The 12472-nt window shown below is 40.2% G+C and overlaps 2 protein-coding genes across 2 annotated transcripts in view; one reads left to right on the forward strand and one right to left on the reverse strand.

Moving 5' to 3' along the window:
- Positions 1–12472, forward strand: part of PMFBP1 (polyamine modulated factor 1 binding protein 1) — a 78424-nt gene that overhangs the window by 33365 nt on the left and 32587 nt on the right. Inside the window, exons 5-6 of the mRNA XM_074405686.1 lie at positions 1915–2163; positions 5470–5691. Of these exons, the coding sequence (XP_074261787.1) occupies positions 1915–2163; positions 5470–5691 (471 nt within the window). The remainder of the gene's footprint in view (positions 1–1914; positions 2164–5469; positions 5692–12472) is intronic.
- On the reverse strand, positions 8781–11316 carry LOC101034274 (BEN domain-containing protein 6). The gene has a single exon (XM_003939962.4). It carries the CDS (start codon positions 10888–10890, stop codon positions 10051–10053), a length of 840 nt encoding a protein of 279 aa, XP_003940011.2. The 5' UTR covers positions 10891–11316; the 3' UTR covers positions 8781–10050.

Genomic DNA, 12472 nt, shown 5'->3' on the forward strand with positions numbered 1-12472 from the left:
GATAAACCTAATGTGGTATATTTATACAACAGAACACTGTTCAGCAATAAAAAGGAATCAAATACCGGTTCTTGCTGCAACCTGGATGAGCCTCTAAAACATTATGCAGCTGGGCACAGTGGCTCACACCTGCAATCCCAGCACTTTGAGAGGTCAAGGCAGGCAGATCCCATGAGCTGGAGACCAGCCTGGCCAGCATGGCAAAACCCCATCTCTACTAAAAATACAAAAATTAGCTGGGTGTGGTGGTGCACACATGTAATCCCAGCTAGTAGGGAGGCTGAGGCATGAGAATCACTTGAACCAGGGAGGTGGAGGTTGCAGTGAGCCAGGATTGCACCAGTACACTCCGGCCTGGGTGACAGAAGGAAACTCTATCTCCAAATTTAAAAAAAAAAATGCCAAGTTAAAAAAGCCAAAAAATTATATATTAAACAATTTCGTATGTGAAATGTCTAAAAAAGGCAGAAAATCCATAGAGGCAGAAAGCAGATTTGTGGTTGCCTGGAGCCGGGGGAAAGAGCAGGAGTGACTGAAAATGGGCATGAGGAAATTTTGGGGGATGATAGAAATGTTCTAAAACTGGATGTAATGTTGGTCACACAATTCTATAAGTTTATTATAGGTCATTGAATTGCACACTTAACAATGGTTGCATTTCATGATATATATAAAGTATACGTCAATAAATCTGTTTTTAAAAAGTTAATTTAAAAATTTGAAAGCCATTGTATTAGAAGGACTCTGTTAATGAGGCCAAGACCACAGGCTTAAAGCCTTGGGAGCCAATGAGATTACTTGGAGTCTATTTTCATTTCTTTCATTCAATACATAGGTATGTATGAATCTCTAATGTAGGCCCCAGAAGAGCAGACATGACCCTGCCCTCCTGGAGTTTATAATCTAATTAGAAGTTAAAATGCACAGAAATAGTTACAGACATGATATAGAATACCACATTAAGGACATGCTAGTAAAATCTGTGGTATTGGAGCAAAGATGGCTCTGAAGGGAAAAAACAGAAAGGAGAGCAGGATTTAAACAGAATCTTAAAAGAATGAGTAGGAGGAAAATAAGCAAGGTTGGACACTAAGGACTGTCTACAGGCTACCTCTTTATCCACCTTTCCCTCACATGTCACTGTCATAAGGGATGATGGAAAATACAGAACATATAGATGCATCACCAACTCAGGGATGTGTCCTACCAGCAGAATACCTGGCACAACATAGGTGCCTAGCCTGTGTCTAATGAATGAATAAAGGAATAAAAATGTAGGATGAGACAAGCAGCATTTCAGGTAGATTATGGATTAGCAGGAAGAGTTCACCACACACACACACACACACACACACACACACACACACAGAGTAGCATCTGCAAAGTCACATCTTCCTTCAGGAGAAGAAGACAGAGTCAGTGCCCAAATGTACCTGAACAATATCTCTGCTTCTCATTTTCCAGCATTTCAGAATCGCCAATAATTCACTCTTGACTCCTTGCAATGCTCCTGTACCCAGGTGTTTTTAATGCCAAGTTTAGTCCAAGAACTGTGGCCAGAAGTCCATTTCCTCCCAAGTCACTTGTGTTATCTTTATATGGGAAGGCAACACATCAGCATATTATTACACATATCTCCCTAGGTCCTTTATGTATATGTTTTTTCTTCTGACCTAAATAATAAGATTTCGATGGATAAGAACCATTATTTTTCTTCTATTGAATTATTCTTACAGAGTGGGAATGCTAAGTGATACATTTCCTTGTGAATAGAGTGAAATGTTTAATAAGTTCTCTGTAGATAAAAAGATGGATAGATGGATGTGAAAGATTGAACAAATGAAAAAATCCAGGAATGAATACATCCTTAGTTATGAACTAAATCCTTTGCTGTATATCCTGTGTCTATTGTAGAACAAGAAGCAAGCACAGGCATTAGCATTCGAAGAGTCAGAGATGGAGTTTGGGTCCAATAAACAGTGTCATCTGAGACAACTCCAGCAACTGAAGAAAAAATTGCTGGCCCTTCAGCAAGAACTGGAGTTTCGCACAGAGGAGTTGCAGACTTCTTACTGTTCTCTCCTGCAGTATCAGTCCATCCTAGAGAAGCAGACATCCGACCTGGTTCTTCTGCACCATCACTGCAAACTGAAAGAAGATGAGGTATAGACAGATTAACCATGGAAATACCCCGCATTCTCAGGTACCCGCAGAAATCAGACCAAGCCCACTAGAAAGCAGACGCTGGACTTAGGAGGGCTTTGCAACTTCTCAAGCAGGTTTTATAAACTTTCCTTCTTTAATTCTTGATCTTTTTGAAGCTGAGCAGAAGGAAACTAAACTGAATGGCATAACTGGGTGAAGGCTACAGTATTCATGCATGTGGAATATGTGGAGTGTGTATGCAGGCGTGTGTGTGTGTGTGTGTGTGTTTGTGTAAGTCCATCTTCTCCATCCAACTTAAATGCAAAAGACTGTAGGTCTCTGAGGGTTACAAAAGAGGTATAAGGTACATTAAATCCACCATTTTTAGAAAAATAAGGTCTTGATAACATAAATTCCTGGCACCTACACAGTAGATAAAATAACCAGATGTTGAATGCAGCTCAATCATTGACAGTACTAGATAATATTTTCAGACTGAGGTTTTAGATCATATAGACTTCACTTAAGTATATTTAGGGCATTAATTGCCTTCCATGTTCCAGGGTGGTATTTTCTAAGCCAAAGAGTAGCATCCCTGTAGAATCCCAAATAAATTCCAAGGACCCAAAGCTGCAGCACTAAAACCACTTGAGCAGTGCAATAAACCATGGGTTCTAAGTGATGGGACAGGCACACTCTTTCATCCTGGGGTTTCCTTGGCATTTTCTTTCTTTAGATTTAAAGATAAAATTGCAAGGAGTTAGGTTTCTCTTGGAAGGACAGAGAAGGAAAAAAAATTCAAGGAGTGTTTCGGATGGTGCTGTTGCTTAAGGACTAACTTCAAGGACTTCAGGAGGGACCTTAAAGACCATCAACTTTTTAAAAAGGAAATATGATCTAGTGAAAATTTGCTGAAAAGAACTGAGAGTGGGAGGAACAGAGAAAGGTTGTCCTAATTCTACAAATATAATCTGTGACTAAACCTGTGAGCACAAACATGGTTTTTTAAAAAGATAGCGCAGAGGTGTGTTAAAACTTACTGGTTCACGACAACTGAAACAAAAGGTCCAGCCTGGATGAGTTGGGATTCTATTTAGCTGCATGTAACAGGAAATAAATAAGATACTTTATTTCTATGTCATATGTAAAAAGGTCAGAGACAGGTGGTCTGTTGCTGTCATGGCAACTGCATGTGTCATCAGATACCTAAGGATCTATCCTTGGGTTCCACCATCATCAGCTCAAGGCTTCCATTCTCCAAGTCTCCTGAGGTGCCTGCTGGACCTCCAACCATCACATCCTTTCTTTTGAGACAAAGTCTCACTCTGTTGCCCAGGCTGGGGTATAGTGGCGCAACCTTGGCTCACTGCAACCTCTGCCTCCCGAGTTCAAGTGATTCTGCCATCTCAGCCTCCTGAGTAACTGGGATTACAGGCACACGCCAGCGCACCAGGCTAATTTTTGTATTTTTAGTAGAGATGGGGTTTTACCATGTTGGCCAGGGTGGTCTTCAACACCTGACCTTGGGTGATCTGCCCATCTCAACCTCCCAAATCATGCCTGGGGTTACAGGCGTGAGCCACCATGCCCAGCCACATCCTTGTTCCAAATAATCCAGATAAATGGCCAGGGGACCAGGTGACAAGGGTGGAAGGGAAAGACACATTCCCCTCCTTTTAAGGACACTTTCCAGAAGCCACAAACACCTTCATTTAACTATTGCTGACCAGAATTAGTCACATGGCAACAGCTACTTTCTAGGAAGCATAAGAAATGTGGTGTTTTAGGAGGTGCATTGCTGCCCCCAGTAAAGTCAAGGTTCTATTACTAAGGAAGAGTAGGAGAGTAAATATGGGACTTTGCAAATAACAGTCAGTTAAGATCCCAAACCGGGAAAGCATTGAGAAAATCACTTTAGCATTCTGCCAAGTTCCCCCAGTGTCTCACACAGCCTCATCAAACTTCTCTCTAAGGTTGGGTTCACTACGCAGCAGACTCTAAGACAAGGATATAAATACAAGTAACTAATTCCGGAGATGGTTCCTGGAAGCACATGAGCAAGTGAGTCAAAGAACAGGGAGCACATAAAGGACATCAGTATTGAGCAGACTGCTTGCTCAGTCCCTCTGGAGAACTCTTAGAGATAGCGTAGAACATGCCTCAGAGTGAACCCACCAACACACCCCAGTCATTGGTTGAGGGCTTCTCCTGAGGGCATTAACTCCCAAGTCCTTCTAATCTACCCTGTCTTGCCTCTCTGACTGTAAGCGCTCCTGTGGTCAGAGAAGCCCTCCGGCAGAGTTGAATAAGCTTGCAGTGGGAATGGGGTTAGCTTGCAAATAAATAGCAAGCGCCCAGGGGATATGGGCTGGCCACTGACAGCTTCAGTTACAATATTTGGATATAAAATATTCCTCTCCTATTCTTCTTACATAGTGGACACCTTACACGAAATTATCCTTTCCTAAGAAGAATCTCAAATGACAAGCAGCAATTATAATTAGCTTCAACTAATGGAACGTGTTCTATCAGCATTCTATGTTGGATTATTTGAACTAATATGAAGCCTTCCTTAATGACTCTTCTGCTGTTAACTCCTTCAACACATAAAATTCAAGTCATGCAATTTAGCACACTCAACTACCTGCAACTGTTTACTCATTTTAAATCTTATCTCCCCAAGATTGTGAAAGTTTTAAATTCTTTGAGGGGTGAGCATATGTCTAATATATGTATATATCACCTCTGTACTTAACACAATGCTCATGAGCTTTCAATAAATATGTCAGTTGGTTGACTACTTGCTGAGGAATAAAAGAAATCTAAATAAGGACTGTGCAAATCCCAGAGGAACTTTGGGTCATGGTCCCTACCTGTCTCTTGGAAACTTGGTTGGCATGGTCCTGTGTGCAGGAGGAAGTCTCCATTTTCTAAATTTGAAATTTGACCTCTAGAGAATGCCTGGGAAAGAAAGAATACTGGCATTACAAGCCCTTAAAAAAAAATGGAGCTATACAAATTCATCCCTATTAATCAACTAGCGAGTATCTATTGAACTCCTACCACATGCTGGGCAGGATGGGAAATAAATATGGTCCCTGCCTTGAAGGAGCTTACCTCTAACTATGGCCATCTTTTTTTATTTCTAGTCATTAACATCTTGATATATACTGTAGCTTTCAGATCTGTGCAGCCTCTCTTCTTTCTGTTCATCTGGTCTTCTGGTTTAGATACAAGACTTCTTTGCAGGGAGTCTTAAAACCACATCCTTTCCTCATTAGATGATTCCATGGGCTCAATATGGATTTATTCCTACACCTACAGGTGATTCTTTATGAGGAGGAAATGGGAAATCACAACAAGAGCACAGAGGAGAAGCTCCATTTGGCACAGGAGCAACTCGCCTTGGCCGGGGACAAGATTGCCTCCCTAGAAAGGAGCTTAAACCTCTACAGGGATAAATACCAGTCTTCCCTAAGCAACATCGAATTACTAGAATGCCAAGTGAAGATGTTGGAAGGGGAGCTCAGTGGGATCATCAGTCAGGTAGGACTTAAGCCATGCCATTCAGTCCAGGCAAGTGGACATGCTCCCAAGTGGTCCCCTCAGACAGTCCCAGCCTCCTCCACTGGAAACCCAAACCTTAACCCAGATACCACTTCCTGCCCTTGATTTTGTAGACCTCAGCTTTTGAACCTCCAGCTTTCACATCCCCTGAAAGATTGCTTCTTCACAATTTTGAGACTCTTTAATTAATACAAAGAGCCACCACTTCAAATAAGGCCAAAAGAGAATTACCAAATAAGCTCCAACCCGCAGTTCCCCATGGGGTTGGCCAAGCCTCTGTTGAGATTGCGTCACAGCTCATCTCCCTCTGCTCAACCCTGCTTCCTTCCTCTTCATTTCACATATGTTAATGCCAGCAGCTCTCCCTAACAAGGTCCAGTCTTTTCTTGGTTCTCATGGGGGCCCGGCAGGGGGCTCTACTAAACCACAGTACTCATGAAAACCACAATTTCAAGATCAAATCGGAGGAAAAAGCTATGAAATACGGGAAAAGAAGAGTCAAAACACCTGATTTGTTTCTCTTTTCTTTTAATTGCTGCTTTAATTACACAAGCAATACAATTATTATAGGCTCTCTAGACAGAAGTACAGAGATTAAATATGAAAGTCTGCCTTAAACCTCTTCCCCATCATTCTCCTCTTCTTAGGTAATCAATCACTTGAATCATGTGTTGAGAATCCGCTAGGGGCTTGTGCTATATACAGATACATATATAAATGGGCAGGAGGTTCTTTTTACCTAAGTGGTTATTTATCAATGTGGTTTTACAATTTACTTTTAAAATGCACTTTTTTTTTTTTTTTGGAGACAGGGTCTTGCTCTGTTGCCAAGGCTGGGGTGCAGTGGTGTGATCTTGGCTCACTGTGGCCTCCTCCTACCAGGTTCAAGTGATTCTCCCAACTCAGCCTCTAGAGTAGCTGAGACTACAGCTACACCACCATGCCCAGCTAATTTTTGGATTTTTAGTAGAGACAAGGTTTCGCTATGTTGGCCAAGTTGGTCTCGAACTGCTGACCTCATGTGATCCACCCACCTCAGCCTCCCAAAGTGCTGGGATTACAGGCATGAGCCACCGCGCCCAGCCTAAAATGCACATCTTAACAATTTAATTTACTTACTACCTTGTATTTGGTAGTATGGATGTACCACCTACTGACCTGTGTTTTCCTCTCTTTTACAAACAAGCTGTAATTAACTTCCTATTTCTGTTGGATAATTCTTGAAATGTGATTGCTGGACCAAAGAATATGCTTATTTTTATTGTTTGAAGATACTTCTAAGTTATATGCCAAAAAGGTTCTACCAGTTTACACTTTTACCAACAATAATTAAGAGAGTGTATTTTCCCACACCCATCCACACTACATGTTTTCATCCTTTTAAGGTTGTGCTAAACCCTGATGGGTAGGGGGAAAATGTTCACTGATTACAATTTTCATTTCCTTAGTTCTAATAGTTGCAGGTTGGGTTCCCCAAGAAGCCAATTCTAGGACACAGTAGTGTGCAGGACATTTCTGGGAGAACTCTTGGTATTAACACCTGTAAAAGGAAGGAGAGGAAACCAAGGTTGGGCAAAGGAAGAATCCAGGATGCAGTCTCAACAAAGGCCTCCGCCAACCCCACAGAACAACGGGCGGGATGAACCTTCAGAGCCTTGCTGAAGGGAAGGGAGCTGGCCTTTAAGCCTCCATGTTGATCAGTTATGGGATGTGCTTGGCCTTGGGCAAAGCAGTTTTCTTCAGCCCCTACAATCCCCCAGAAAGGCAGTAAGTCCTTCATTGCCAAAGGGGATCTGGAAGGCCCAGCAGTCTCCACCACACTAATGAAGTATTGAGCACTATTCAAAAGCATATTGGTCATATGGATTTCTGTTTTATGAATTCCTTGTTAACCCATTTTTTTACTGGATTGTTAGTCTTTTTTGTATTGGTTTATAGGAGCTTCTTAATATATTACAGGTAATAATGCTTCATTACATATGTTGCAAATATTTTCTCCCAGTCTGTAACTTTTCATTTTACTTTATTAACGGTATTTTTCATCATACAGAAGATTTTAATTCTTTATAAAGAAGAAGTTGAATCCATCACTCCTTCTTTATAAATTCTAGGTTTTATGTCTTGCTTAAAAAGGCCTTCATTACCCTCAAGATTGTAAAAGTTTATTGTATATTTTCTGTTAGCACTTTTATAATTTGCACTTTTATGTTTTTATCTTTAGTCCATCTGGAATATATATATTATATGTATAATGACATAAGTCTCTAATTTTATTATTTAAATGGATCTCCAATGGTCCCAAAACCATTTATTGAACATCCCAACCCTTCCACACGGATTCTTCTGCACCCAGGACCTTCTCTGCACTCTGTATTCTTTTTATCATTCTGCTAGTTTCTGCTCCAGTGTCAGAGTTTTCTAGTGACCATAACTGGTAGCTTGTTTTAATAGATCTTTTTAGGACAGGTCCTCCTTCACTCTTCTACACTTTCCATTTGTTTCTTGGCCATTTTTTAATTTCTTCTCTTAATGAAATTTAGATTTATGTTGACCAACTTTCAAATTATGTATTAATTTGGGGGAAATTAGCATGCCCTGTGGAACATGACATATTTCTACTTTTATGCAAGTTTTCTTGTGTCCTTCAGTAAGATTTTGTACTTTTCTCTGTAGATCTCACATATTTCTTGCTATGTTTATTCCTAGACATATTTCTGTGTTATTGGTTTTATAAATGGGATCTTTTATACATTTAATTTTACTAATTTTTTTTGAGACAAAGTCTCACTCTGTCGCCCAGTCTGGAGTGCAGTGAGGCAGTCTCTGCTGATTGCAACCTCTGTGTTTTGAGTTCAAGCGATTCTTCTGCCTCAGCCTTCCAAGTAGCTGGTACTACAGGCGCGTGTTACCACAGCCAGCTAATTTTTGTATTTTTGAAGAGGCAGGGTTTTGCCATGTTGGCCAGGCTGTACTTAAACTCTTAACCTAAAGTGATCTGCCTACCTCAGCCTCTCAAAGTGCTGGGATTACAGGTGTGAGCCACCATGCCCAGCTTAATTGTATTTTTTTTTAATCTTTTCAATGTGATTTATTTATGTTTAAGTAAAAGTAGCAAATGTTACATAAGTTATTTCCTTAAGAACATGTATTTTGTACAATCACATTGTGAACAAGCAAGACTTACGGAACGTTTCCTGGGTCCACAATACTGATCTTTGAAACTACTGTAGCATCCTCCTTTTCAAGTTTAAACATGACTTTGTGCACTGAAGAAGCATGGCTTCACATCGCAGAGTGGTCACATGTGACAATCTGACATCAAGCAAGAAGCTTTTGGATGAAGAATTTTCTATCTTTTGTTGAGTTACAAAACGGTATTTGTGTGTGTGTGATTATCAAACCCATATAATTTTCTTTTCAATTCACTTTTCTTCTGCTACAATGAAAATAAACTAGTTAAAACTAAGCAGTATAGCAATGTAATCGACCAACTATATATCAAGTTATAAATATAGGATGTTTTAGTTGATACTGATGGTTTATATTACACATCTGTATTTAACATAATTTGGGCAATACAAAGTTAAAACATATCTGGTAAATAAACAAACAAAAATATTTCCCTGAAAACTGATGCATTGTTTTAACAATCACCAGAATTTGGGTTTATTCTTCAGAAGTGTGGTGGAACTGTCTAATATTAAAATAAAAAATCTTGCTGTTGTCATTTTTTCATATTCCTGCTTTATGCATTTTTAGATAACAGACTAATCCTGCAATTTTATTGCTAAAACATTATTACTTGGTTAGACATGATTATCAGATTTTGGGCTGATTTTTTTGTTCTCATATTTGTCAACATTAATTATTTCACTGTTTACTGTTACAAACACATGCTTACGCTAAAGATCCAAAAACTATAATGGGAAGTTATTGGTAATAATAAATGTATGGGCTGATAATAAATCGTATGGGCTGAAGTTTTGGCTGCTATGATAAGACATCTGACTACATGGTTAAATTAACTGTATAGAGGGGTATTTGGGGATTGAGAAATGCTTATTTCCAAAGAAACCATATTGCATGCTTATTTGACTGGAAGAAATTCACTGATTTGATGCATCACTAGTTCTGAGGGTGGAATCTACATGCAGCTTCTTCAGCAAGCTTGTTGGTCCCTTAGGAGAGTTCAGCAATGTTACATATGTCTTACAGCCTGTCACCGCACATGTCTGTCTTTGCTCACTGCCAGGAATTTTGCAGATTCTCCAACAAAATCCAATGTTAGATTTAGAACTGAAGGTGCTTTGTTTCAGATACCCGTAATACCAAAAGGATCTATTTAATATCCTGAGAGTTAAGATTTTTGCTTAAATTTGGCTTCTTGGTACAGTTGTTTAGCTTCTGCCCTATCATTCTCCTTATTGAAACATCATCCGTATTGGGAAATAATTGTTTTGTTACTCCTATGATTTCTTGAACTTCATTCTGATTCATAGCTGCTTTTACAGCTTTGTCCCTTGAAGTAGAGGATTTTGCCCCTGTCAGGCTGTGAGTGGCCATGTATTCATTTGTGTAAAGTACTTGCATTAAATCATTAATAAACTTCTGAGGCTTGCTCTTATTACAACGGGCAATCTGCCATTTTTCAATCTGGAACTGTTTCTCATCAGTCTGATGCTCTTCCTCAGGCTTTAAGGAAACTGGTGAACTGGAATTCGAATTAGAATTACTACAGGTCGAGGCCAATGAATCTGGTGAGGAGTTGTTGGTTGCTCTCCAGAGGGTGGATGCAGATGTAGACATGGTTCCTCCACCCTTAAGCAGAGCCTCAGCCATGCCAACCAGTTCTTCAAACTCGGTGACTGCTTGTGGTAACACTTGAAGCATGACCAAAGACTGTCGAAGTCGGCTGTTTTCTTTCCGGGTATTTGTTAGTTTTTCTTTCAGGCTTTTTATTTTGGCGCACAATTCTTCCTTTGACAATTCTGCTAAAGGCTCCTCATCCTCACTGGAGCTTTCACCAGGCAGAAAGGCATTTCCTGAATATGGGTCTCTCTGTCCTTTATCCATGTCACTATTTCCGTTTTCTGAGTCCATTGTCTCTGTCCTTTTCCTCTTTCCTTTTCTAAAAGCTTGTGTATTGGTAATTTCATCTGTCTGCAAGATCTTCTGCATTTTCTCAATTAGTTATCAAAGGTTTTCTGATATCCTAGGAGTAGGGAATAACCATGTAGATGATGCTATTCTGGACGTAGCTCAAAAGTTAATGTTTTCCCCGGCTGCATCCTTCAAAGCCCCAACCTCCGGGCGGGGCGTAGGGAGGTGGGAGGTGGGGGTAGCACCTCCGGGAGGCTCCTGCCGGCGCCTCACGGTTTTCCCCTGGCTCCTTGGCGCCCCCTGACGAGGGCTTCGCAGCAATTTGGCCAAGGGAGGCTGCTTAGGGGGAAGCCCCGGGTGACCGGGAAGCGAGAGGCGCCCGGCCAGAGCACCCTCGGACGGCGCGGACTGGCGGGCGGCCCCGCGGGAGGGCGCTGGGCTCTCAGGCCCTGGCGCAGCCCGCGGCCGCCGCCGAAACCGCCGCAGCCATGTCTGCGCGCCCGCTTAATTGTATTAATTATTACTGATATATAGGAAAACTTCTCTCTTCTCCTGCCACCTTACTGAGCCCTTTCACCAGATTTTCACTTGACTGTCTTGGATTTTCTTAAATTGCTTTCCCTTTCAAAATTTACTCAACTTGTTTTCCAACTTATCACATTGACCAGCACCTCTAGAGCAATGTAGAATTGTGGCCTCTCTGCTTTGGTCCTCACTGTAAAGAAAGTATTTCTAGTATTTCACTATTAAGTATAATGCCTGTTCTTGGCTTCTTTTTAATAGCCTTTTTCAAATTGTAAGTATAACTGTTTATATTTAGCTTATCAAGAATTGTTATTAGGAATGAATGTTGAATTTTATCAGATGTTTTTATTAGCATCTATCCTTCAATGAAGCAGATTACATGAATAGATTTTCATATATTGAACAATTATGTTCCTGGAATAAATACCACTTGATCATAATATATTATTAATAATTTTAATATGTTTTACTACTTTTGTTAAAAGTTTATTTTTTGCATCCATTTTCAGAAACGAGGTTAGTTTGATGGCTTAAATTTTTGTACTTTCCTCGCCTATTGGTGCCTGGATTATGCCATTCTATATAATGAGTTGGAAAGATTTTTACGTTCTTTTAAATCTCTGGAACTGTTTATATTACATAGGAAATATCTATTTCTTTAATATTACAAATAAACCCAACTGTTTCTCATTACTGTGCTCGGCAGTCCCTTCATGTCTTCTGCATTCTTGGAGTTTTCCTTTTGCTGTAAATAATTCCTTCTTAATTCTTTCAGAAACAATTGTTGGTGGCAGAATTTCTCAATATTCCCATGTCTGAACAAGGTTTATTCTGTCATCATCCTTGAATGCTAGTTTGGCTGGATATACAAACTTTCAATAGCACCTTCCCTTAAGTCTTCGAAAATACTGCCGCATTTCCTTGTACCACCCAGTATTAAAGATGCATTATTAGATGTCAATGTATTTCTCATTTTTTGTAGATTACCTGTTTTTTGAACACTGGAGGTTTTTAGGCTCAGGGTGTTTTAGTTTATTTCTTTTTTTTTTTTTTTTTTTTTTTGAGACGGAGTTTCGCTCTTGTTACCCAGGCTGGAGTGCAATGGCGCGATCTCTGCTCACCGCAACCTCCGCCT

The sequence above is a fragment of the Saimiri boliviensis genome, chromosome 1 (genome assembly GCF_048565385.1).
Source record: "Saimiri boliviensis isolate mSaiBol1 chromosome 1, mSaiBol1.pri, whole genome shotgun sequence".
NCBI lineage: Eukaryota > Metazoa > Chordata > Mammalia > Primates > Cebidae > Saimiri > Saimiri boliviensis.